The 27,231-nt window shown below is 38.0% G+C and overlaps 1 protein-coding gene across 2 annotated transcripts in view; it reads left to right on the top strand.

The window, feature by feature from the left end:
- The first annotated feature begins 19,735 nt into the window (after positions 1-19,735).
- The window catches only part of LOC126198845 (asparagine--tRNA ligase, cytoplasmic), a 57,540-nt gene continuing 50,044 nt past the window's right edge, over positions 19,736-27,231 (top strand). The window contains exons 1-5 of one of the 2 annotated variants that reach the window (XM_049935430.1): positions 19,736-19,882; positions 20,025-20,121; positions 20,209-20,357; positions 22,438-22,699; positions 25,853-26,010. In XM_049935430.1, coding sequence (XP_049791387.1) covers positions 20,082-20,121; positions 20,209-20,357; positions 22,438-22,699; positions 25,853-26,010 — 609 coding nt within the window. In that variant the 5' untranslated portion in view covers positions 19,736-19,882; positions 20,025-20,081. Of the gene's footprint in view, positions 19,904-20,024; positions 20,122-20,208; positions 20,358-22,437; positions 22,700-25,852; positions 26,011-27,231 lie in introns of both variants that reach the window. The other variant, XM_049935429.1, reaches the window with a different exon arrangement.

Below are 27,231 nucleotides of genomic sequence, written 5' to 3'. Positions count from 1 at the left end.
TGGTGCAGAGCCGAATGGAGGGTCTGTATCAGAGGCTCAGGCAGTTCTGTGACTGTGTAGGCTGTAGAGTATAGAGTACTTGACTTGCGTCATCAGGTGGTGGGTTTGCGGGTTCTGTTTAATAGGTCAGGAGTCCACTACATAGAGGAGGTGGCTACACGGGTAGTGGGGGCTGTGTGAAAGGGACTGGGCAGTTTTTTAGGTTAGAGGGTCTCAGAGAACCACAGAAAGGGTGTCCATCTAAAAGGGGGCAGGTAAAAAACAGTAAGGTAGTTGTAGAAACGATCGGTATTGCAGTTGTAAATTGTCATAGCTGTGTTAGGATAGAACTGGAGCTGCAAATCCTAATAGAAAGCACTGAATCTCAAATAGTTATAGGTACAGAAAGCTGGCTAAAGCCGGAAATAAGTTCAGACGAAATGTTTTCAAATGATCTAACAGTGTTCAGAAAGGATAGATTAAATACAGTTGGTGGTGGAATATTTATTGCTGCCACAAGTATTTTGCCTTGCAGTGAAACTGAAGTAGATAGTTCCTGCGAAACAGTATAGGTAGAGGTTATATCTGACAATGGGACTAAACTATTAATTGGATCGTTTTACCGACCCCCCAACTCAGAAGATATAGTTGCTGAACAGTTCAAAGCAAACTTGAGTCTCATTTCAAATAGGTACTCCACTCATACAATTATAGTCGGCGGTGACTTCAATCTACCATTGATATGCTGGAAAAATTTACGTTTAAAGGCGGTAGCAGGCATAAAACATCAACCGAAATTGTACTGAATGCTTCCTCAGAAAATTATTTTGAACATTTAGTTCATTATCCCACTCGAAGCGTAAATGGTTGCGAAAGCATACTTGACCTCTTAGCAAAAAATAATCTTGGACAAACAGTGAGTATCGTGACAAATACAGGGGTTAGCGACCACAAGGCAGTTGTTGCTAGGCTGAGTACTGTAACACCTACAACCATCAAAAAGAAATGCAGAGTATATCTATTTTTAAAAAAGCTGATAAAAATGCTCTTAACACCTTTTGAACAGATGGTCTTCACTTCTTCCGATCTGATTATGAAAGTGCAGAAAAGTTGTGGAATGCTTTCAAAGAGATAGTATCGACAGAAATCTAGAGATATATATACAACATAAATTAATAAGTGATGGTACTGGTCCCTCATGGTACACAAAACGGATCAGATCGCTGTTGCAGAAGCAGCGAAAAAAGCATGCCAAATTTAAAAGAACGCAAAATCCCCAAGACTGACAAAGTTTTGCAGAAGTTTGAAATATAGCGAGTGCTTCAATTCGAAATGCTTTTAATAATTTCCACAACGAAATTCTGTCTTGAAATCTGGCAGAAAACCCAAAGAGATTCTGGTCATACATAAAGCACACCAGTGGAAAGACGTAATCAATACCTTCACTGCGTGATAACAACGGTGAAGTCACTGATGACAGTGCCACTAAAATAGAGTTATTAAACACAGTTTTCCGAAACTCCTTCACCAAAGAAGACGAAGTAAATATTCCTGAATTCCAATCAAGAACAACTGCCAAGATGAGAACATAGAAGTAGATATCCTCGGTGTAACAAAGCAGCTTAAATCACTTAATAAAGGCAAGGCTTCCGGTCCAGATTGTATACCAGTCAGGTTCCTCTCAGAGTATGCTGATAAAATAGCTCCATATTTAGCAATTATATACAACCACTCGCTCACAGAAAGATCCGTACCTAAATACTGGAAAATTGCTCAAGTCACACCAATACCCTAAAAGAGAAGTAGGAGTGATCCGTTGAATTGCAGGCCTATATCACTAACGTCGATTTGCAGCAGGGTTTTGGAACATATACTATATTCAAAAATTATGAAGTACCTCGAAGAAAACGATGTACTGACACATAGTCAAAACGGAATCAGGAAATATTGTTCTTGCGGAACACAACTAGCTCTTTACACTCATGAAGTAATGAGTGCTATAGACAGGGGACGTCAAATTGACTCTATGTATTTAGATTTTCAGAAAGCTTTCGACACCGTTCCTCACAAGCGTCTTCTAACCAAACTGCATGCCTATGTAGTATCGCCTCAGTTGTGCGACTGGATTCGTGATTTCCTGTGAGAAAGGTCACAGTACGTAGTACGAGTAAAACAGATATAATATCCGACGTTCCCCAAGGAAGTGTTATAGGCCCTCTATTGTTCCTGATCTATATTAACGATATAGGATACAGTTTTAGTAGCCGTCTTAGATTGTTTCCAGATGATGCAGTCATTTACCGTCTTGTAAAGTCTACAGATGACCAAAATGAATTGCAAAATGATTTAGATAAGATATCTGTGTTGCGCGAAAATTGGCAATTGACCCTGAATAAAGAAAAGTGTGAAGTTATTCACATGAATACTAAAAGAAATCCGCTAAATTTCGATTACACTATAAGTCATATTATCCGAAGGCTGTAAATTCAACTAAATACTTAGGGATTACAATTACAAGTAACGTAAGTTGGAACGATCACATAGATAATGTTGTACGTAGTGCAAACCAAAGTCTGCGATTCATTGGCAGAAAACTTAGGAGATGCAACAGATCTATTAAAGAGACTGCTAACACCACGCTTATCCGCCCTATTCTGGAGTATTGCTGTGCGGTGTGGCATCCGCATCAGGTGGGACTGACAGATGACATCGAAAAAGTACAAAGAAGGGCAGCTCGTTTTGTATTATCGCGAAATAGGAGAGATAGTGTCACAGACATGATACGTGAATTGGAGTGGCAATCATTAAAACGAAGACGTTTTTCGTGCGACGGGATCTTCTGACGAAATTTCAATCACCATTTTTCTCCTCTGATTGCGAAAACATTCTGTTGGCACCCACCTACTGAGGGAGAAATGAGCATCACTATAAAATAAGAGAAATCAGGGTTCGCACAGAAAAATTTAATCTTCACTCCTTCCGAACTCATCATGTACCGTGTAGAAAAGTTGTGGAATGTTTTCAAAGAGGTAGTATCCACAATAATTGAGAGATATATACCACATAAATTAATAAGTGATGGTACTGATCCCCCATGGTACACACAACGGGTCAGATCGTTGTTGCAGAAGCAACGGAAAAAGCATGCCAAACTTAAAAGAACACAAAATCCCCAAGATTGGCAAAGTTTTACATAAGTTCGAAATATGGCGCACACTTCAATGCGAGATGCTTTTAATAATTTCCACAACAAAATTCAGTCTCGAAATCTGGCAGAAAATCCAAAGAGATTCTGGTCATACATAAAGCACACCAATGGCAAGACGCAATCAATACCTTCACTGCGCGATAAAAACGGTGAAGTCACTGATGACAGTGCCACTAAAGCAGAGTTATTAAACACGGTTTTCCGAAACTCTTTCACCAAAGAAGACGAAGTAAATATTCCTGAATTCCAATCACGAATAACTGACAAGATGAGAAACATAGAAGTAGATATCCTCGGTGTAACAAAGCAGCTTAAATCATTTGATAAAGCCAAGGCTTCCAGTCCAGATTGTATAGCAGTCAGGTTCTTCTCAGAGTATGCTGATATAATAGCTCCATATTTAGCAGTTATGTACAACCGCTCGCTCACAGAAAGATCTGTACCTAAAGACTGGAAAATTGCTCGTCACACCAATACCCCAAAAGGGCAGCAGGAGTAATCCGCTGAATTACAGGCCCATATCACTAAAGTCGATTTGAGGTACGGTTTTGGAACATATACTGTATTCGAATGTTATGAAGTATCTCAAAGAAAATTATTTATTGACCCATAGTCATATCGTTCTTGCAGAACACAACTAGCTCTTTATACTCATGAAGTAATGAGTGCTATCGACAGGAGATGTCAAATTGATTCCATAATTCTAGAATCCCAGAAGGCTTTCGAAACCGTTCCTAACAAGCGTCTTCTAACCAAACGGCGTACCTATGGAACATCGTCTCAGTTGTGCGACTACATTCCTGATTTCCTGTCAGATAGGTCACAGTTCGTGGTAATAGACGGAAAGTCATCGAGTAAAACAGCAGTAATATCTGGCGTACCCCAGGGAAATGTTATAGGCCCTCTATTGCTCCTGATCTATATTAAAGACATAGGAGACAATCTGAGTAGCCATCTTAAATTGTTTGCAGATGATGCTGTCATTTACTGTCTTGTAAAGTCATCAGATGACCAAAATGAATTGCAAAATGATTTAGATAAGAAATCTGTATGGTGCGAAAAGTGGCAGTTGACCCTGAATATAGGAAAGTGTTAAGTTATTCACATGAGTACTAAAAGAAATCAGCTAAATTTCGATAACACGATAAGTCACACAAATCTGAAGGCTGTAAATTCAACTAGGGATTGAAACTTCCTGGCAGATTAAAACTGTGTGCCCGACCGAGACTCGAACTCGGGACCTTTGCCTTTCGCGGGCAAGTGCACTTGCCCGCGAAAGGCAAAGGTCCCGAGTTCGAGTCTCGGTCGGGCACACAGTTTTAATCTGCCAGGAAGTTTCATATCAGCGCACACTCCACTGCAGAGTGAAAATCTCATTCTGTCAACTAGGGATTGCTTACAAATAACCTAAATTAGAACGATTACATAGATAATGTTGTGGGTAGAGCAAACCAAAGACTGCAATTCATTGACAGAACACTTAGAAGGTACAACAGGTGTACTAAAGAGACTGCTTACACCATGCTTGTCCACCCTATTTTGGGTATTGCTGTGCAGTGTGGGATCCACATCGGGTGGGACTGATAGATGACATCGAAAAAGTACAAAGAAGGACAGCTCGTTTTGTATTATCGCGAAATAGGGGAGATAGTGTCACAGACATGATACGTGAATTGGAGTGTCAATCATTAAAACAAAGACGTTTTTCGTTGCGACGGAATCTTATTATGAAATTTCAATTACCAGTTTCTCCTATGGTTGCGAAAACATTCTCTTGGCACCCACCTACATAGGGAGAAATGATCATGACAATAAAATAAGAGAAATCAGGGCGTGCACAGAAAAATTTAAGATCTCGTTTTTCCTGTGCGCCATTCGAGAGTGGAACGGTAGAGAGACAGCTTGAAGGTGGTTCATTGAACCCTCTGCCAAGCACTTTATTGTGAACAGCAGAGTAATCACATTGCTGTAAATGTAGACTTAAGGTGCAAAATTAGGATGTCCTTATTGATTTATGACCAGGAAGCTTGTAGCTTGGTAAGAGAAGAGGTAAAATGCTCATAAGTTATCTGTGTCTCCAGGGAGGTTAGAACCAGGAGCTAAGGCATCTTTCTTTTCAGAAACCAGATACATTACCTCTTAGCTAGTGAGCTTGTGCTGCCTGCAGTGTACTCTCATTGCTGCAATGTAGATTCTGTGAGGTACAACCTTCCTTGTATCAAATCATAAATTTGATAATTCAGTATTACACCTAAAGTGAGAATCATTCAGGTTATTTATTCTAAATTACAAGAAAATATCGAGTGAATTTAGCTGCATAATTATGACCCACTCCAGGAAATAAATTGATGATCACATATTTGCCAAAGATATTCCACAATGTTGACATTTCGACATCAGATTAACAACAGGAAGAACATGTTTGCCCAGCCAGTGTGCTTCTTGAGGTGGCTGGCACTCAGAAAGCCTGCACTTCAAAGATGCAGCAGTGGTTGCCACTGCACTTACATGTAGCCCAAAATAGCTAAAGTATAAGCAAATGAGTTTCATTCGCATTTCTGTAACTTACAGATAATATCTAGATACACTGACAGCAATTTGAATGTAATAAATAAAGAACAGAGAAAATAACCTGGGCAGTCCTCCTCTTCAGTAGCTGTCATAGACACTTTTCTTTTTTTATCTTAAGTTCACTGCAAACTAAAAATCTCATCACCAGAATCAATTCGCTTTTTAGCATCACCAGACACTATCAAAACTATGAGCAAGTAACATATATTTTAATATTATATACATAAAAATAATTTTACTTAAGAATGCTTTCATTGGCACCATCTCTAACACATAATAACAAACGAAAAACCAACATAACATTGATTACAAAATGCAAATGTCCACAAAGGAAAAGCTGTGAGTAGCAAGGAACACAAGACACTGACAGTAATGTCTCGAATATGTCATCCTTAAGCAAAATCAGTTGAAGAGAACCAAAGGAATAAAAAGTATCATCTACTCATAATAACTACAATCTAACGTTTCCTAGTGGAAGTGGTCAGTATGAAGGGATATGACAGGAACAAACAATCACAGCAAAAGCGTCTAGTAAACATGGGACTAAAATGCTTAGCATAAAAGTTGTGAGCACTTCTTCATCTTTGATACTGTAAAACAAATTCCTTCTAGTACAAGGTCTTTACTTTACGTATTTTGGGGAGTTATTATGTACCAAAACAAGAAAAAATTGTCTAGTAAACATGAGTAATTATCCAGTGAGAATTCTAAATAACCTTAATTCCATTTTCAAGGTCACTGATAACATGTGGTAACTGATAAGGTAAGTAATTCCAGTGTTGAACTACACTCGACCTTCATAGGGGTATCATGTTACATCTGAGACAATTGTGGGAGGTATATTCAAGGTCATCCATTTAACAACCCAACGGTAATTTTCTCTCTTCCAAATGGACTCCATTTTGTTGGTCTCACTGTTAATGAATTTCTTGATACCTCTCTTTGTGTATATTTGCATAGTTCTCAGGTATTACTGGGGAGATGGTTTTTATTGTATTTATACATTATTTGTGTTTATTTATCCTATTGGGTAGTTACAAAAATATTTGGTGTGCTTTATATACAAACATTTGTGCATTCTAAGAAAACTAGTCATCCAAGTATTTTTATATTCATCTTAAAGGAAATTGGATAAGATAATTATTACTGTTACTACAACTACTAAGTAACAATGTATGAGGAGTTATTGTAATAACTCAAGGATAATTTTCTCTCTTCCAAATTGACTTTGCAGATTCTGGCATCACTGTTAATAAATCTCTTGATACAATTTTTGTCTGAGGTATTTGCAGAAATAGAAATTCAAAGATTTGACTAGACCGAAAACGAGAAGTTAGGAAGGGGGTCAGAAAAGTTACGCTTATGGAAAAGATTATTCTCATCTTCTATAAAGTTTTTCCATTTTGCTATGCCGTCCATGTCTGAGGTGGGAAAGACTTTTCTATAAGCTTTTTAATACTGTTTCTGAAATTATGTAAGAACCAATGGAATTTTCAGTCCTGATTCTTATTTGTTACCTCTTGAGCGCTTGACATGTCCTAAATTTAGTGAGTTGAAACACCACTGTTAGAGCAGGCAAGATACGTAAGGGTTGATTATAGTAATTGGGATTTATAGTCTTTTTAAATTTCCAAACAGAGTTTTGGTTTGAAATTGTGCGTTGAACATTTGTTGATCACAATTTTCTTAAGTTCCTTGACTGAAATTCTTCAGGAAAATGTACAGAGTGAACCTATTGTAATATCTTTTATTTGTCTATGTAGCAGAGTGAAATGCCTCTACTAACCTCTTAATTCTGTTATTATTTCATTACAGTTTAGGATTTACTATTGGACTTTTGTTGCATAGCAGAGTGAGAATCTGAGTGTAGGGTCAGCTTGTACTCAATATATTACTTGAGTTCATAAAAATGTTAATTGTATGCTTATATATTTAAATATACATTTTATATAGAATAGTTGTATATGTCATGCTCATATTTCTGACCATAGAAGTTGTGCTTAATTTATTTGTGTGTATGTTTTGTGAATCTGGAACTCAAAGCTGTCCTCCAACTTATATGTAATTATGTAAACCAGTCCTGAAATAGTATTACAGGAATAACAATGCTTCAGTTGAATGAGTATGTAACTTGGAGAAGACGACTGTACTGTATAAGAGACTGTGCACAAATGAAAATGAATGTTACATGAAATCAAAAAATGTGACTGGTAAATGGACAAACACTGTGATAAATGGACATCAAGTGGAAACATAAGTTAAAGGACTTACATTGAAAAAGCAGGATTGAACTTGTGAACTTCAAACAAAATAGTACCACTATTCTTATGGGATCTTACAAGACACTTTGGTATTTTCATTAAAAGTTGTTTTGACAAATATCTTTAAAGTGTACAGACAGACAAATTCTATAATTCGTTACTATTTTCATAAATCTATACATTAATTTAGTTAGCATACAAAACTGTTTACTAAACATTCAACTAAAAGCTGTCACTGCACATAAACACTGCAATTAGTGGGCAACAAAAAATAATTGCTCCATATTTTCCTCATATTACATATGTATTATGATAAACTTACTTACATTTATAGTTTTACTATACATGTGTATCCTAATACGACACAAATGTTTATTAGTAATATAGGATGTGCCTTGTTAAAAATATGAAACTAGTTTTCAAAAACATTTACTTCACTAAAGGAAGCAAATATTGTCAGTTTGTAACTTATGAGTAAATTTTTTTATTACTAATATGTTGGATACCTATTAGAAGGTAATTTCTGGAAAAAATTGATGTATTAAAACTTACCTGTCATTTACCAGAAATAGAAAACCTGTGTAGTCTGTCGGTAAACTGAAGAGTGAGGGAGCGAGTCCCCACTCTGCCAACCCGGCTACGTCACAAGGCGCTTCTACAGGCTGTTTCACAACATAGTACCGGCTCTGCTGCTGCGTGCGCTTCAAATCTGGGGTGGAGCAGTGTACAAATACGTCTTGACTGCGTTTATTTTTAGACAAATGCATTAAGACCATAAACGATAGCTTCTTCTGGAACACAACATTATAGAGTAAATAATATTAACATAGGAACAGAAGTCAGGATTCTACTACAAACATAGAACCAAATGATTGTTCATGTGAATGTATGTTCCTCTGTTGCTGTTCATAAAACGAATCCCATATAATGCAGTCAGTCTGTAGAATTTAAGGCTTGTTCTTATTTTGTGTTTCTATTAAAAGGTAGAAGTTTTCTTTGAAGGACTGCATTGAAACTTAACAATTCTTGGAATACAAAGCGTGTTAGAAAGTAAGCAGAAATTTATAATTTTGTGTGTTGTATTAGTCCAATTTGAACTACTTTTTTGTCACTGTCTTCGTAAATATGCCTCAAAAATATGTGTTCAGTGTTATGCATATTGAGTATTTACTCTGTTGTCAGCTGTCAGAAAGGTTACATGCGTTTTGGTAGCATCAACAATTATTTGTTTTGTATAAAAGTAAATTAGAGGATCTGTATTAAATTTTGTTATAAGAATGGAATAAAGTGTATGACATTTCTAGAAATTGTAAATATTGCATTTGGTGAGCTTATTATGAGTAAACCAAGGGAAGACAAGTGGTATAAACATTTCAAAGCAGGTCTTAAAGGACAGCGGTTTTATAAGCATGGATGAAATTAAAAATGCGCATTTAAGAGACCTATAAACAACCCCAAAGAAACAGTTCCTAAAGTGTTTCGGAAATTGGGAAAAGCACTGGCATAAGTCTATAGTATGTAACGGGGAATTTTTTGAAGAAGATAACATTGCTGTAGATTATCAAATAAAGTTCTTACCAGAAAATAAAAATTAACATGTGAACGCACCTTGTATATCAAGCTATTTACTTAGAAGTCCAGAATCGGTGTACATGTTTCGAAGGAAACTTCAGCAGCGTTTAGAATAGCTATTGCGCACGTTTTAAGCAATATGTCTTAGAATCAGGTGAATAGTGACCAAGATAGAGATTTAGTGTTCCATAAGAATCAAAGGTTTAACGTGATTTTGAAACTGTCTATAACGATGGGTTTCCTCAAAAAATTATTAGTTTTCCTTCATGGCGATCCCAGTAAACCATGCAGCTTATCTTTCCATTCCTTACTTATGTGTCCTATTAGGTGAGGTTGGCGTTTGCATAAATTGCAGCCCTTTGATTGGGACTGGTAATATTAGCCAACAATTCTTTTTGGGTCGCCTCTTTAATACACGCTGTAATAACATTAGAGACGATCGAACGCTCGTTACTCCCCAAATGCCTCCTCTTCTTCGTATTCTGCACATTGTCTTGCAATGCTAGACAATTATCCATCACTTCCAGATATCGAAGTACATCAGTAAGTATACAAAGTTAACTCACTAACACTGGCAACTAAGATCCCATAAACAGAAATGACATATATCACTACACGCCGATCTATACTGCTAGACAGATAATGGGCAACAGATTTTGGGTGCCCCTGTAGGCTGGTGGCCACGTTCTACCCGGAAAGGCCACTTCCCCCACCAAAAGCGTTGCTCGCTCTTGAGTTTACAGACAGACTATACATCATGCTGTGAAAAACTCAAGACTCTTCTACTTTATGACACAACTAATTAAGCAACAGCTTTACAAAAATTATAATTTAATTTTGTTATAACACAGTTAATTAATATGAAAAGTTTTATCACATACTCACATTACATCCACAGAAGATTCGAGAATTGCACATACAAAAAAAGTTTTGTTTTACTATACTGGGTGCCTATATTTTTGGAAGTAGTATGTCCCTTACGGTCACAAAATGCCGTACATATGCTACACATTAAATTGTGTGGGGGGAGTAACTGTAACAACCCAAGGGTGATTTTCTCTCTTGTATATTGACTCTATTCCTCCTGGTCTCACTGTTAATAAATCTTCTGATGCCACTTTTTGGCATTATTTGCATAATTCTCAGCTTTTGCTGTGGAATTGTTTTTTTATTCTATGTATCGATTATTACTATTTCTTTATTGTATTAGATGTTTATGAAAATATTTGGTATGCTGTTTATACTAAAATACGTACATTTAATACAAAGTTGGATAAAATTATTTTTACAGTAATGCATGAATCTCTACTTTTTAGGCTAGCTCGCACATGTGACTGATGTGATGCCACACTCTATGAATTCTGTAGTGACATTGTGTGTTGCTGTTCACACAGGATGCACAGCTTTCAGTATGGCATCAATTAAAATCGCATGGGTGGGTATGACTGTAACAGTTCAGGTTATGGCATTACAGCTGTGACAAGAGTTAAATATGAGGGAGACAAAACCCAGATGCTGGATCTGAAAATATATTTTGCACAGGGATAAACCAGGGGCCATAAACACATTTATAAAGGAAATAACATTTGAAGACGATGTGTAAATATCACCTGCTGGCATGCCACTCTTCCAAGATTTTAGAATCTTATTTATTTGTTGATATAGGCATTTTCAATAACTAGTTTTTACAGTTGTTTAACAACTGTCACATCACACTCAGGAGCTATTTCCTGCGTATAATCCACAATTTACACAATTTTTGGTCTCACAAATTACAAACATTATATGACTTGCTTTTTTGATTACATGTATTTCTTTCATTTATTTATCCATCTAAAAAAATTTTAAGACTATGGTATACATAATTGGTTTCCAAATATTAAACATACACACACACACGCAGAGATGGCAGTTCTTGTAGTTTTAGAAGCCGCATAAGTGAACCTGCCAACCAGTTTTCCACTTTTTTAATAATAAAATGAAAACACATAGCAATAGAATGGCATACAGCCGTAATTACTCTGTGGTAACTGTGGCAGAATGCTCGCGTTTCGAAATACTGCCACCAGACAGCAGTGGTTGAAGGAAAGTGTCGCAACAAAGTACAACCAAGTGGAACCTATCGAGGCTTGATAAAAGGTTCGTTCTTAAATTGCGGCACTAAAAACTGGGAGCTCAAACCTGCTACAGCATTGCAACTGCAGTATGTCTCTCACTGTGGCGACACTTTCGTTGTGTGTGTGAACCCAGCTTTTAATGTCAGGATATAGTTTAATGTTACTTCTTTGAAAATCATCTCTGGTATATGAGAGTGTTTAGTTGTAAGTTGACACTATGTGAAACAATCTGTGTTTCATCTCAGTTGAGTTCAATTACAGCAATAGTTAAAGAAAGCAGTCTGTGTAATGGTGTTATTATAGTTAGGGCTCGACACAGTTAAGTTTTTTGTCTCTGTTTTGTAAAGTTATGTCGTGTATTAGAGATATGAATCTGATTTGAAGAACAATGTGATGAAAAGTATGGCAAATAATGGTCGGGATTCAAGAACAATGGAGAAATAAATTAGCAACTGTAAAAGAAAATTGGTGCTTGAGTCTTTTACAAATCGCAACCTGGACCACCAATCTGAACAGTTCTTATAAGTGAATTTCAGCCACTGGACCACTGAAAACATCAAACAGAAAGATAAGTAGGGACTGATGTGTGGTATAGCTACCTTTCATTGGATTATGTTTGTCTTACTTAAATGAAATATGCATATTTTTTATTACTATTGTCACTAAACCACCACTTCCTTCCTTACTGGTCTGCCCACACACCTGAGGCACTGCCAATTCTAGGCAGCTTTGAAAAAATAGTTCATATGGCTCTGAGCACTATGGGACTTAACTTCTGAGGTCATCAGTCCCCTAGAACTCAGAACTACTTAAACCTAACTAACCTAAGGACATCACACACATCCATGCCCAAGGCAGGATTCGAACCTGCGACCGTAGCGGTTGCGCGGTTCCAGACTGTAGCGCCTAGAACCGCTCGGCCACCCCGGCCGGCTAGGCAGCTTTGACTTCAAGTATCAGGTTAGACTTCTTGCCCACACAGGGTTCCTCCCCCCCCCCATCCCTTCCCCCGTCCCTCGAGCAATAAGATTTAAGCCCTGTCCCCCTCCTTATTCCTGACAGCTAGATGAAATGTGTGGGATGCATCCTTCAATACATGAGCATGTATTCATTTTATGAATACTTCCTTTTTTTGAATTTTTGGAAAATAATTAGTGGAAGGGCAGGGAGCATTGTGTTCTGCTCTATTGCTATACACTAGTATGGCTAACTAGCTAGTATAGCCTCCTACTGAAATGACTCAGGTTTAGAGAGGAACAGGGGAAATATCATGCATCAATAGGTAAGCTGAGCTTGTGTAAGTGAAGCATTCAGTGAGGTGGCTGCACACATCACTGAGAAAATGTAGGCAGAAGGGGAAGGATGGAAGGGTGCACACACATTCAGTTTTCGAGATCACTGATCGCTGATCACATGCAATGAAAGCACCGCTCGCTTAAGCCCTTTTTACACAAATGACTTTCTGTTCACAATCGACTTCTCAAAGTGTGTATGCCTTTCATGCCTGTGTGTGAATGAGCAGCCAACTGCTTCGCGAATATGTTCAAATGGCTTTGAGCACTATGGGACTCAACTGCTGTGGTTATCAGTCCCCTAGAACTTAGAACTACTTAAACCTAACTAACCTAAGGACATCACACACATCCATGCCCAAGGCAGGATTCGAACCTGCGACCGTAGCAGTCGCACGGCTCCGGACTGCGCGCCGCGAATATGTCAATGACATCAACAATCTACAGATTGCGTGAAGTTAGAATTCTAAATTTCCGATGGAAGGAGATGGCGCAATGCTTAGCAAATTGGACTCGCATTCGGGAGGACGACCGTTCAATCACGCGTCTGGCCATCCTGATTTTGATTTTCCGTCATTTCCCTAAATCGTTTTAGGCAAATACTGGGATGGTTCCTTTGAAAGGGCACAATCGGCTTCCTTCCCCATCCTTCCCTAAACCGTTGAGATCGATGACCTCACTGCTTGGTCTTCTCCCCCAAATGAACTCAACTCCAAACTTCCCAGTATATTGTACATTGTACATGCGCACAAATAAGGGACTGGATTTCGTGCTTTCCTATCTTCTTATTCTTAATTGTGTTGTTTCTTTTGTTTTCGTTACGCACTGGAAAAATTGGTCAAGGTTCTGGTATCTTTCCCGCTAGTGTTCCCCAACAAGACAGACGAAATATCTGAAAGCAAAAAGGTGTTTACATTTTACATTAAAAAAATAGTTCAGATGGCTCTGAGCACTATGGGACTTAACATCTGAGGTCATCAGTCCCCTAGAACTTAGAACTACTTAAACCTAACTAACCTAAGGACACCACACACATCCACACCCGAGGCAGGATTCGAACCTGCGACCGTTGCTGTCGCACGGTTCCGGACTGTAGAGCCTAGAACCGCTCGGCCACAGGGGCTGGCATCACATAAAAAGTGCACACTATTTGTAAATAGGAACGTAAATAGATAAGAGAGTGTTTTAACGAATATCATTTTAACAGATAAAAATACTGAATTATTCGATGAGAAGAATAATTTTCGACATCTTGCGGCATTTAGCAAGAACCCAAGAAACGAAGGAAAAAATAAGAAGGTGTTGTTTATTTCGTTTTAGATTTTGTTTGACATGTTTGAAAATATATATTTTCTGGAGCAAATAAATGTATGTAGCCTGATACGTCTGGAGATACTTTTCCTATTCTTTCAGTTCTCACGAGTGTTAAGAATTTGCCTTTGAAAAGAACATTCACTATGTATTTAGCTTTGATCGTAAATACACTCTATTATCATTGCTTTTTCCTACATACTTTTACTATCTTTCGATTTTTTTCTAAAGAGAATAGTCCCTCATAACCGCACTTCCACCAGTTAGGTGCCAAACTGCATAACAGACAGCTTTCAAAATAAACACATTTTTGGGACTGATGTGTAAACGAAATTGACCGCTCCTAAGCTGTACTGGCAATAATGGAAATTTAAAATAAAGAATATAATTTACTTGCTTATATCTATTACTTCAGTGCGTCATTAAAAGCCTTCCACATTTCAGGAACAACCACTGACATGCTTTGCTTAGAAAATTCGAAGAAATGCGCTCTCCAGTAACCGAAAAACGCAGTGTTATTGCTATTCTCTCTTTGAAGCACATGACATTTCTACAATTTGTGTCCTGTTTATGTATATCTGGTTCAATGAAACTGACCAAACGTTCAGAGTTTCCAGACGACTTGCGACAAAAATTTTCGAACTTTCCATCATTGCCGATACGTAAATCGCTTACAAGATTATTTGCGCCAAATACCTTTCGAATTTTCAATATTGGCGTCACACACTGACGATGTTTCTTTAAATTTTTTCCTCTTCTGTTGATGAAAAAGAACTATGAATGCACCACTTGTAAATTTTAGAGTTTCGTGTTTCATTTTTATTGACGTGTGCGCACACACAGAAACCGTGCCACACACCTACGAACACACTTTTTTTCAGCACTGTTCTGTTCGTGCACGGTTTGGCGCTGCAAGGCTCCTCACATCCAATGTAGGTAAAGTTCAAAGTACCCTGGTAATGATCAGACCTGTTTGCCAAATTAGCTGTTTCCTATTCATAAGTTTGTCAAACAAGCGAGCAGACATACAAGTAGAGTTTTCCAAATTTAACCAGACTTTTGAAGCAGCTGTTGATGCTATCGCGAAGTATTTTAAAACAAGTTGGCATGATTTTTAATACAGACAGAGGATCTCTTACATTGATTCCAGCACTGTGTGTAAATACGAAAAACAAAACAAGACGCTGATCTACGGAATGGTTGAACTTGAGAAATAAATATACTAATGAAAATCTAAAAAAAAGCTCAGTAAAATTACACAGTGTGAGAACATATACATCGTCTGTGGAAGAACCGGAGAGCTTCGATTTTTTTTTTTACTGTATTGCATTCCCTCTTGTATGTTTTACGTACAATATTGGCACTCTTGTTACGTCTTACAGCAAAATAGATTAGATTAGATTAGATTAATACTTGTTCCATAGATCATAAATATGACACTTCGTAATAATGTGGAACGTGTCAGGTTAATAAAAGATGTCTGTACAAGATATTACATTACACAAAACATTGCATGACACTAATGTTTAAGTTGTTTTTTTTTTCCTCCCTTAATTTATATCTAAAAATTCAGCCAATGAGTAGAAGGAGTTGGCATCTAGAAATTCTTTTAATTTATTTTTAAATGTTGGTTGGCTATCTGTCAGGCTTTTGATGCTGTCTGGTAGGTGACCAAAGACTTTCGTGGCAGCATAATTTACGCCTTTCTGTGCCAAACCCTGCATAGTGAAGATCATCCTTTCTCCTGGTGTTATAGCCATGCACACTGCTATTACTTTTGAACTGGGTTGGATTATTAACAACAAATTTCATAAGTGAATATATATACTGTGAGGTTACTGTGAGGATCCCTAGATCCTTAAATAGATGTCTGCAGGATGACCGTGGGTGGGCTCCAGCAATTATTCTGATTACACGTTTTTGAGCAATGAATACTTTTCTACTCAACGATGAATTACCCCAGAATATGATGCCATACGAAAGCAGTGAATGAAAGTAGGCATAGTAACCTAATTTGCTGAGATTCTTATCACCAAAATTTGCAATAACCCTAACAGCATACGTAGCTGAACTCAGACATTTCAGCAGACCATCAATGTGTTGCTTCCAGTTTAACCTCTCATCAATGGACACACCTAAAAATTTTGAAAATTCTACCTTAGGTACAGACTTCTGGTCAAAGTCTATATTTATTACTGGAGTTGTGCCATTTACTGTACCAAACTGTATATACTGTGTTTTATCAAAATTTAAAGAGAGTTCGTTTGCTGAGAACCACTTAATAATTTTGTGATAAACATCATTTACAATTACATCACTTAGTTCTTGGTTTTTGGATGTTATTACTATACTTGTATCATCAGCAAAAGGAACTAACTTTGCATCTTCATCAATGTGGAATGGTAAATCATTAATGTATATCAAGAACAGTAAAGGACCTAAGACCGAACCCTGTGGGACCCCGTACTTGATACCCCCAAGTTTGAGGAATCAGCTGTTGTTTTAACATTACATGAACCACTTGTTTCAACTTTCTGCATTCTTCCAGTTAAGTATGAATTCAACCATTTGTGCACTGCCTCCATCAAACCATAATGATTTAGCTTATCTAAAAGAATTCCATGATTTACACAATCAAAGGCCTTTGAGAGATCACAAAAAATACCAATGGGTGATGTCCGGTTATTCAGAGCATTTAATATTTGATCACTGAAAGCGTATATAGCATTTTCTGTTGAAAAGCCTTTCTGAAAACCAAACTGACATTTTGTTAGTACTTTAATTTTACAAATATGGGAGGCTACTCTTGAATACATTACTTTCTCAAATATTTTTGATAGAGCTGTCAGAAGAGAGATTGGGTGATAGTTGTTGACATCCAATGTATCCCCCTTTTTATGCAGTGGTTTTACAATGGCATATTTCAGTCTATCGGGGAAAACACCCTGCTCCAAAGAGCTATTACATACGTGGCTGGGAATCCTACTTATCTGTGGGGAACAAGCTTAAAGTACCTTGCTGGAAATGACATCAATTCCATAAGAGCTTTTACTTTTCAGTGAGTTTATTATTTTACTGATTTCAGAGGGAGAGGTTGGTGGAAATACAGTTGTTTCAAACTGTACAGGTATGGCCTCTTCTATTAGTAGCCTTGCCTCTTCTAGTGAAGATCTAAATCCTATTTTCTCCACAACATTTAAAAAATGATTATTGAAAATATTTTCAATTTCTGATTGCGACTGTGAAAAACGCAATACCTCTGTCGTGTTGTTAACTGCCAGCTTTCATTTGTTTTTATCCATATACTCTTTAGATCGTAGTTTCCAGAACTTTAGAAACTCACGGTACGATGAAAAAAGTCTTTTTCACTGGACATACGCGACGAAACATCAACACAGAAAACGTCCGCCATCTTGTCAAATTTGACATCTATCAAAAGGTCTGTGTTTGACAAACACGTCAAACACACCGCCAACACTGCCAACACCGCCAACACTGCCAGCTTTCATTTGTTTTTATCCATATACTCTTTAGATCGTAGTTTCCAGAATTTTAGAAACTCACGGTACGATGAAAAAAGTCTTTTTCACTGGACATACGCGACGAAACATCAACACAGAAAACGTCCGCCATCTTGTCAAATTTGACATCTATCAAAAGGTCTGTGTTTGACAAACACGTCAAACACACCGCCAAACACGCCAAACACACCGCACTCCTCACTGAGACAGCATTAGTGACAAACACAATAGGTTCACTGTTGCAGTGATTGCCATCTTAATATCTTCTTTCTTCTGTGTGTTTGTATGGTTCAGATCAGCCTCAGTTCCTCGAATTTCTTCTTTCTTTTTCTGTGTGTTACCCTGAAGCTCGATTTAATTGTAGTTTAGACGGATATCCATCTTCTTCTTGCGTGTACAGCACCCAGGTCCAGTTTAAGGCACAAGTGACACAAGCTGCTGCTTGGGATGCTGAGCTGGGAGGAGCGCCAGAGGCGCCACAACTAAAAGATAAAATGTAACATATGAATTTTACGTTCTGATTTATTGGGTGCTAAAAAAATAAGGCAATACTCGATAAGTCATGGCTGATGTGGCAAATTGTCCATCTCACTCTATAGTTTGGCCACGATTAGATGACACTTTTTACTGGTACTAATAGTAGCGGAGAAAACGGCAGAAACTGGAATATACAACAACTCCCTGCATATCACAACATTTAGGATCGTAAGGACGATATCAGACTAATTACAGGATGAATAGAGACATTGAACAATCGCTCTTCCTGCGCATCATACGCGATTGGTACGGGAAAAAGCCCTAGTAACTGGTACAATGGGTCATACCCTCTGCCACACACTTCACAGTGGTTTTCTGAGCTTGACTGTAGATGTAGACTTGGTTTGAATATATTATGTTGTCTCCAAGCACTGTCGATATTTCGGAGTGCGTCACCAACGATTTCGTATAAGCATAAAACATGAGTGAAGGTGCCAGTGCTGTGATTATAAGAGGGTGCCTCTGGATCGGGGGGTTGCGACTTCGATTCCGCGGTATGTCAAAGATTTTCTTCGCTCGTGGACTGCGCGTTTATGCTGCCCTAATCATTTCGTCTCATATTCGTCTATGTGGCGTATTCTAGAAAGATTTGCAGAAGGCGGGAAACAGCCCCATCAGGTTCTCCCAGCCAATAATGCCATGCGATAATTTCAATTGCCACTCCCCCTCCCCTTGCAGCTATAATGCAGAAGCAAGACGCGCCTCCTATCGTTCCCGACAGTTACCACTTAAGGGTGAACTTAATGTGTAGACCGTAAATGGAAAAAGCCTTTAAGGTCGGTCCCATCAGTCAACGCGCTGGGTGTCAACTTAGTTTGCACTAGTATTGCATACCTAAAGATGGAAGTACACCCATTCGTACAACAATGTGACGTCCTGCGAATCACTGAGTGTTCACTTGAACTGATAAACTGTACACATTCAGGTGCTCACTTCTAAGCCGTAGACCTTTCTCCATCTATGTGCTGCAGTTTTGGATCTTGAATGCATTTTTAATGATGCAGGCAATAAGAAAAGAAATTTGAATAGGAAATAATTAGTACCGGTATTCCTCATTATTTCCCGTTCAAACGCATCATGTACTGGAGTGCGAGTTCGAAGTACAGAGTTATCTTATATGCTGGACAGAACTGAATTAAAATATTTTGTTTGAAAGAGAATTGCATTCATTAAAATCCGAGCGTTTAACTCTAAAAGTAAATGCATGCATCCCTGTGTTAACACGAATGGCACAGTTATTGCACATTTTTAGACATTTGCCTGCTGGAATGGCTTTCATGGTAAATAATCTGACGGTAATTTAAATTTCATGCTAGAGAAATAAAAAATATTATCCACCAATATCAAAGGTTACTGCCACGATGAGCAATTTCTTTGAGATGGCGCAGAAGCGCAGATTGATGAGGAATGGAAGAGTTGTAGGTTAAGTGTCGAGCGGTGTGTGAATGTTTTTACCGTAGTGTTTGTGTTGACACTTGACAGTCATTTAGGACGTATTTCGCCCCGTTTTCAGGTACAGTGACGAAACTTGTAGGTACGTCACGTTTACCTTGGAGTTGCATCATGTTTCCTTCTTCATTGCTACTGTGGAGTTGCATCATGCTTCTTCCTTGTGCAGTTTGACGTTACTGTTATCTGTGTTGAAACCATTGCAGACGACGCCGGCCACGCCACCACGCTTTGACCGTCGCTGATACATCTTGTTACTGAAAATGCCGGAGGTGACAGCTGACGTCGGAAAATTGGCTATAGGTTTTTATTGTTTAACTGAAATATATATATATATAATGCTTCCAAATTTTATCGGAATGTTACATTTATTATTGTGACGTGTCCTAGGTGAAATTTTCACCTCTGAAAAGAGTGGAAACGACGAGTCCGGAGATGGAACAGAAAGTAAACCTTTTAAAACTATTCTACAAGCAATGCGACACGCAGGACGTGAACCGTTTCCAGTAATCTATGTGGATTCCAAAACAGATGATCAGGTTAGTGAAACCTTTATAACGTGTATTATCAACCGTTCAGTATGGTTTTATACAATATTGGACATGGCAACAGCTTTATGTGAAAATAACTTCATTTGGAGTAAAGGGTGTATGTGCTTAAAGCAAATTACATACATTGTTAGTTAGGCTACGTACATCGTACGTGCACACACATTTACAGCTGAGAATTAGACGGAGAAATGTGAGGTACATACAGCTAATATACCAATGTATATATAAATGCATAAATTTAATGGTATGATTATTATATACAGTTTTACCTATAAGTACACATATTCATAGCACATTTCTTGACTGTAACTCTTCATTGTTTCGACAACATAAATAAAATTCATGTTCTTAATTAGCAAAGTTTCTACAACTTTTTTCGCCTGTGTAAGGGAGTCAAGTGCGCTATTTTTTTGACACTTTAAATGATCTGAACTGGTTTCTGCCAGTTTCTCTGGGAGATAAACCTAGAATACATTTAATAACTTTCTTCTGCCATTGGAGAATGTAACTAGGCTGATGCAATCCCACCCCCCTCCTCCCCCACCGGTATTCTATACTGCCAATGTGAGTAGAACACCTATAGTGTCAGTCTATTTTGCTTATTTTCATTCACTTATGTCGTATGGTATTATGTTTTAGGGTAACTCTTCCCATTCTAGAAGGATATTTTTGGCTCAGAAACGGGTGGTTCGGGCAATAAGTGGTGTGAGTTCACGAACCTCTTATCGACCTCTTTTTCACGAGTCTGGGTATCTTCACATTGGCCTCTCAATATGTATATTCCTTATTGTCGTTTCTTGTTACCAATATTAGTTTATTTCCAACAATAAGCAGCTTTCACTCGGTTAATACTCGGCAGAAATCAAACCTCCATTTGGATCGGACTTCCGTAACTCTTGTGCAAAAAGGTGTGCAGTATACTGCTGCATCCATTTTCAATAAGCTGCCACTCAAATTCAAAAATCTTAGCAGTGATCCACGCGCTTTCAAATTGAAACTGAAGAGTTTCCTCATGGGTCACTCCTTCTATTCTGTCGAGGAGTTCCTTGAAAAATTAAGCTGATTCTCATTGTATAGCTGATAGCGTTTGCTTGAACTTATGGACTGATTTTCTTGCACGTTCATGAATATTTATTTTTATCTGTTATTACTTTTATGTTGTAAGTTCATGTACTGACACATTCCATGACCTTTGAGATTTGCTCCTCAATTTGGTCCTACGGAACTTGACATTTAAATAAATAAATAAATCAATAAATACTTACTGACATTTATTTTAATTTATGTAATAAAACAATTACTCTTGAAAGTTTGCAAGTTAAGTCCATCCTGTGACGCTCTTCTGTCAGTCTGTCATTCTTATCCTCTGGCTTAGGCCTTGGTTGTCTGAGATTAAAATAAAGTTTATCTGTTTTTGTTTGTGAGGGAACAGTTACTGTCTTCATATATATAGTTAAAGGATACCCAGCCATTGACCTTCGTCAGTGCGAAAGGGCACAGATTGCCCAAACTCTTACGGGAATCACCAAAATGTGCACGAGTAATGAGTGGATGGGCAAATGTCTATAAGGTACATTACATATGTAGACTTGTGGACAGTTGGGAATTTGAGTCTCACGGGAAGCGTGCAAGGGATAAGTCCCTGCAGTTGCACTATTTATCTGTGTCCTCGGTGGCTCAGATGGATTGAGCATCTGCCATGTAAGCAGGACATCCCGGGTACGAGTCCCGGTCGGGGCGCACATTTTCAACTGTCCACATCGAGGTATATCAACAACACCTGCCGGCAGCTGAGGGTTTCAGTTAGTCATCATTTAGTCCAGGGAAAAGCTGCACAGTCATCAACAGTATCTGTTCTTTCGAGAACAGTTACTGTCTTCATATATGTCACAGCATTGTCAGATTGAACTGTAGTAGAAATTAAGAATGATGAGATACTATTGCTGTGGACTGGGTTAATAGTTCAGTAATGACAGACTGTTAGAGTAAACCAGGAGTAGTCATGTAAACTTGTTCTCATTTTCCCGTTAAAATAGTAATAATCTACATCTAGGATCATAAATTTCAGAGGTATGAACCAGCAGCCAAATCACAACTGAAAAAGATACAGAAAATATGGACAAGGGAAAATTACAAGAAAGCAGACGCTGCTAAGAAGGAAGAAGATGATGCCGAAAAAAGAGCAAAAAATTTAGAAGAAGCCAAGAAAATTGTCATTAAACAAGATGAGAGTCTACCAAAGGCCAAAGAGATAAAAATAAAATCTGCACCTTCAAGTTGTGACACAAGAGTAAAAATTTATGGCTGGGTGCATCGATTGCGCAGGCAAGGTAATGTTTTAAGGGGCATTTCCTTTCAGAACGTGGTAACTATAGTTCCAATTTCTGTACAGTGAGTTTTACACTTACTGTGAATGTCTGATACCAGAATGTGCCATTTATTTATATCTGCACCTATAGTGTGTGAACCACTGTGAAGTGCATGGGAGAGAGTACATCCCATTGTGCCAGTTATTAAGTCGACCGAAGCATCCATTCCCACCCATCGGCTCTGACCCGTGACTTAAGTCTCATGTGGTGTGTGACATCACGACGGCGTGGAATTTAGTTTGTGAGAGTGGCGTGTTTGTAGGTGTCGTTTTGATGTGATCGGTGGCGCTCTCTGGTGGTGTGTTAGGTGATGTTTCTGGTTTAGTTTGCATGTGTGGCTTGTTTATAGGTGGCGTATTGTTGTGGTCGCTGGCTATGCATCATAGCATTGCACATGTGTGGTATCGGGACTGTGCTTTCAGCAGAATATTTTTCAGTGAGTTAAAGATTTTAGTTTTGTCATTTCGACGTTATTGTAGTTTTTTCCTGTTCGTCGTGTGTGAATTTTGGTAAATTGCTTTTTTTTATGTCTTTGGTAGGTATGGATATGACTGACAAGATCAACAGTTTTCGGTTGTCGTTTGATGATGGGGGACAGTGCGTTGTCTCCAATAAAATTTCTTCAACTATTCGGGTTTTTGGATGAAGTTGTGAGGTGTTCAGTATGCCGTGAAGAAATGAGGCTTACTAAAGTTCCGGCGTCTCTGACCAGGGATGGCTGTATGTGGAGATGTCGTAAGGATAACAGGTCAAGGGAAGTGTTAGATTCCAATTTAGTTGGTTTGTCGTGTTTTTTGAGGTAGTGATGATTGTGGACATGGTTGTAGTTTTGGGTTTTATGGTTTGGTATCAGTAGTTTCTGTTGACCTACATAGGTCAAGGGAAGTGACCAATTCCAGATATTGTTTTTAGTGCAATTTGGGGAGTTTCGTGTTGTTGGTTTTTTTAGTCGTTTTGTGTGGTTTGGTATGGTGGTGTGTGTCTAAATTTGTTTATATTTACATTGCCCCCACCCAAAAACCCTCAATTTCCCACGATTGTCCCGATAGTTTCATTATGTTTTTTGTGGAACTTGTGTGTGTGTGTGTGTGTGTGTGTGTGTTGTTTTTTCAATGTATTTACGTGTTTGTGGTCATGTTTACGTAATGATGTCATAGGCGCCATATTGAAGTCGTAGTGTATGGTCATTTCCGCCATATTTGTGATGTCATGGGTCAAAGCAGACGGGTTGAATTGGATGCTTCTGTATTTCCACGTTCCATTTACATATGCTGTGCGTCTGTGCATACTGCTATTAATATAATCTTGTCCTCCCAGTCCCTATGTGAATGATATGTAGGGGGGTTGTAATATATTCCTCGAGTTATCATTTAAAACAGCTTCATGAAACTTTGTAAGTGGGTTTTCTCAGGATAGTTTCTGTCTTCAAGAGTCTGCCAGTTCAATTCTTTCAACAGCTCTGTGACAATCTTCTGCTTGTCAGATAAACCTATTTGTGCTGGTCTTCTCTGTATGCATTTAATATCCTGTTTGTTACCGGTCTCTCACACTTGATCAATATTCTCGGATGTGTTGCATGCATTATTTGTAAGCAATCTCCTATGTATACTTGCATTTCCCCAGTATTCTACCAATAAACTGAAGTTAATGGGAAAAAAACAAAGATAAGATTTTTAGATTCTTTTTAACTCAACTTTATTATGTAACAGCCCTTGGAGGCAGAACTGACAACACACATGTGGTGGAAGTTATTTAAATTCAGCTGACAGTGTTAAAATTTGGGATATTACTTACCTTCATTTTTTGGAAATCAGTACTTAAATTGAAGCAGTTTTTTATTTAGCATTCCTGATATACATGAGAGCCTTGTATGCTGCTGCCAGTTACCTTTTCCATTCCAGCTTCTTTTTTACTTAATAGAGGGTTTATGAGCTTTCATTGAAGTTTGCCCATATATTTATCTTATTTTGAAGCTTCACTGTACAGGACTTAACTGTGGCATTTTAGTCAGTTGCATGTCTGCAACAGTTCATACACATACCCTGTAACAATCTCTGGTTAGAAGTGACTTCAGTTATGCCTCCAGGAGCATTTGTAATGTTGTTTCTTTGCTGATAATGTGAAAATTGGTACTTAGTAGGGCAGGGCAGACTGTGTGCAGCCCAGTGGCAGTTCAAATAAACCAGTTTTAAAGTGTGATGGATTACTAAGTTTCTGGTTCATCCATATGAAAGTCTTGTTGTGTACAAGCTCAGATGTAGTTCATCTCTATAATCACACACAAGCATCCAGATTGTGAAGGCAGTGCAGTTCATGTTAGTGGTGAATGTTTCATAATGGGCCCCTGATATTTTTCAATGTTGATGATTGCGCCAAATGCACCAATTTCCTCAGTGGATGTTTCTCTGTTACAGAAATCACACATTTCAGAATTTATCTGGCAGTGTTATTTATTTATAAAGGAAAGTAGATTAAAAATGGAATCAGTATTGGTAACAGCTGCAGATCATTGTCATCTCAGTTAAGGTTTTAGTGTAAGATGGGAGAGGTAACACTATCAGACTAGAGCCCAGATTATTAGAGGGGAGGGGGGGAGAGATCAAGAAAATAATCTTTTAGGAAGGGTCTAGCTTCTGTTACAAACATATGCCTTTTGCGTGAGAGACAAAGTATAATGACCACTTTAAGCGAGAGGAAGGTGCTCAGTGTAACCTGAGAGGTGTTGTGGGACGTCACATAGATCATAATTTACATTGGTGATTGCTGTACTGATTACCCCTTCAATTTGGACTGTGCACTTTCATTTATAGTTGAATTAACAGTATTGAAACCACAGCTTTAGAGTATGGATATAATGTCTGTTATCATTCCCCCTTCTTTCTTTCCCCTCTCTCAACTTCAGCAATGCTGGCATTGAGTTGGATTTTGTATTAGTATATGACTTATCTTTATCTTGTAAACTATTCGTAGAACACAGTGAACTGTTCTCAAATAAAGTTAAGCCTTTTATCAGTTTGGCGTGTTTGTCAGGTAGTGGTATGAAGTGATACAACAATATTTTCTCTAATAAATGACAACCTTTCCTTATGTACCATACCATTTTACTTTGCCCAGGGAAGGCCTTGATGTTCATCACTCTGCGTGATGGGTCTGGCTTTCTACAGTGTGTTCTGAATGACCTGTTGTGTCAGACATATGAGGCTATTGTCTTGACTACAGAGTCATCGGTCCAGTTATTTGGAACAGTCAAGAAGGTTCCTGAGGGTAAAACGGTGAGTTACACATCCAGTGTTGTATGTTAACAAACTTAATAATAAAAACTCATTATTTCTTGATATACCAATCGTTTGACTACTACAGACTTACTTGCTACAAGTAATATTTAGTCATGCTCTGTTTCCACCTAATCCAGCTATGTATAAGGAATATTTTGTATGTAGACTGCTATGTGGGGCACTGTTAGACCTGCAACTTCACTTTGTACCTTCACAGCAAAGACAACACATATACAGGGAATTTAAAAATTATTCAGTCATTTAAAATTTCTGCAGATAAGTTATTGTGCTGACAACTGCAAAAATGTGTTAAAATTGCTTTTGTGATGATAACCAACCATTTGCTTTTTCTCAAAAATATAATAGTGTATGGTTTATTTTTATTTATTTATTTACACGTCAAGTTCTGTAGGACCAAATTGAGGAGCAAATCTCAAAGGTCATGGAATGTGTCAGTACATGAACTTACAACATAAAAGTAATAACAGATAAAAATAAATATTCATGAACGTGCAAGAAAATCAGTCCATAAGTTCAAGCAAATGCTATTAGCTATACAATGAGAATCAGCTTAATTTTTCAAGGAACTCCTCGACAGAATAGGAGTGACCCATGAGGAAACTCTTCAGTTTCAATTTGAAAGCGTGTGGATTACTGCTAAGATTTTTTAATTCGAGTGGCAGCTTATTGAAAATGGATGCAGCAGTATACTGCACATCTTTTTGCACAAGAGTTAAGGAAGTCCGATCCAAATGGAGGTTTGATTTCTGCCGAGTATTAACCGAGTGAAAGCTGCTTATTGTTGGAAATAAACTAATATTGGTAACAAGAAACGCAAATAAGGAATATACATATTGAGAGGCCAATGTCAAAATACCCAGACTCATGAACAGAGGTCAACAAGAGGTTCGTGAACTCACACCACTTATTACCCAAACCGCCCGTTTCTGAGCCCAAAATATCCTTCTAGAATGGGAAGAGTTACCCCAAAACATAATACCATACGACATAAGTGAATGAAAGTAAGCAAAGTAGACTAATTTACGTGTCGAAGTATCACTCACTTTCGATACCGTTCGAATAGTGAAAATGGCAGTATTAAGTCTTTGAACAAGATCCTGAACGTGGGCTTTCCACAACAGCTTACTATCTATCTGAACACCTAGGAATTTGAACTATTCAGTTTCACTAATCATATACCCATTCTGTGAGATTAAA

The sequence above is a fragment of the Schistocerca nitens genome, chromosome 8 (genome assembly GCF_023898315.1).
Source record: "Schistocerca nitens isolate TAMUIC-IGC-003100 chromosome 8, iqSchNite1.1, whole genome shotgun sequence".
In the NCBI taxonomy this organism is placed as follows: Eukaryota; Metazoa; Arthropoda; class Insecta; order Orthoptera; family Acrididae; genus Schistocerca; species Schistocerca nitens.
This window is presented reverse-complemented; position numbering and strand designations above follow the sequence as displayed.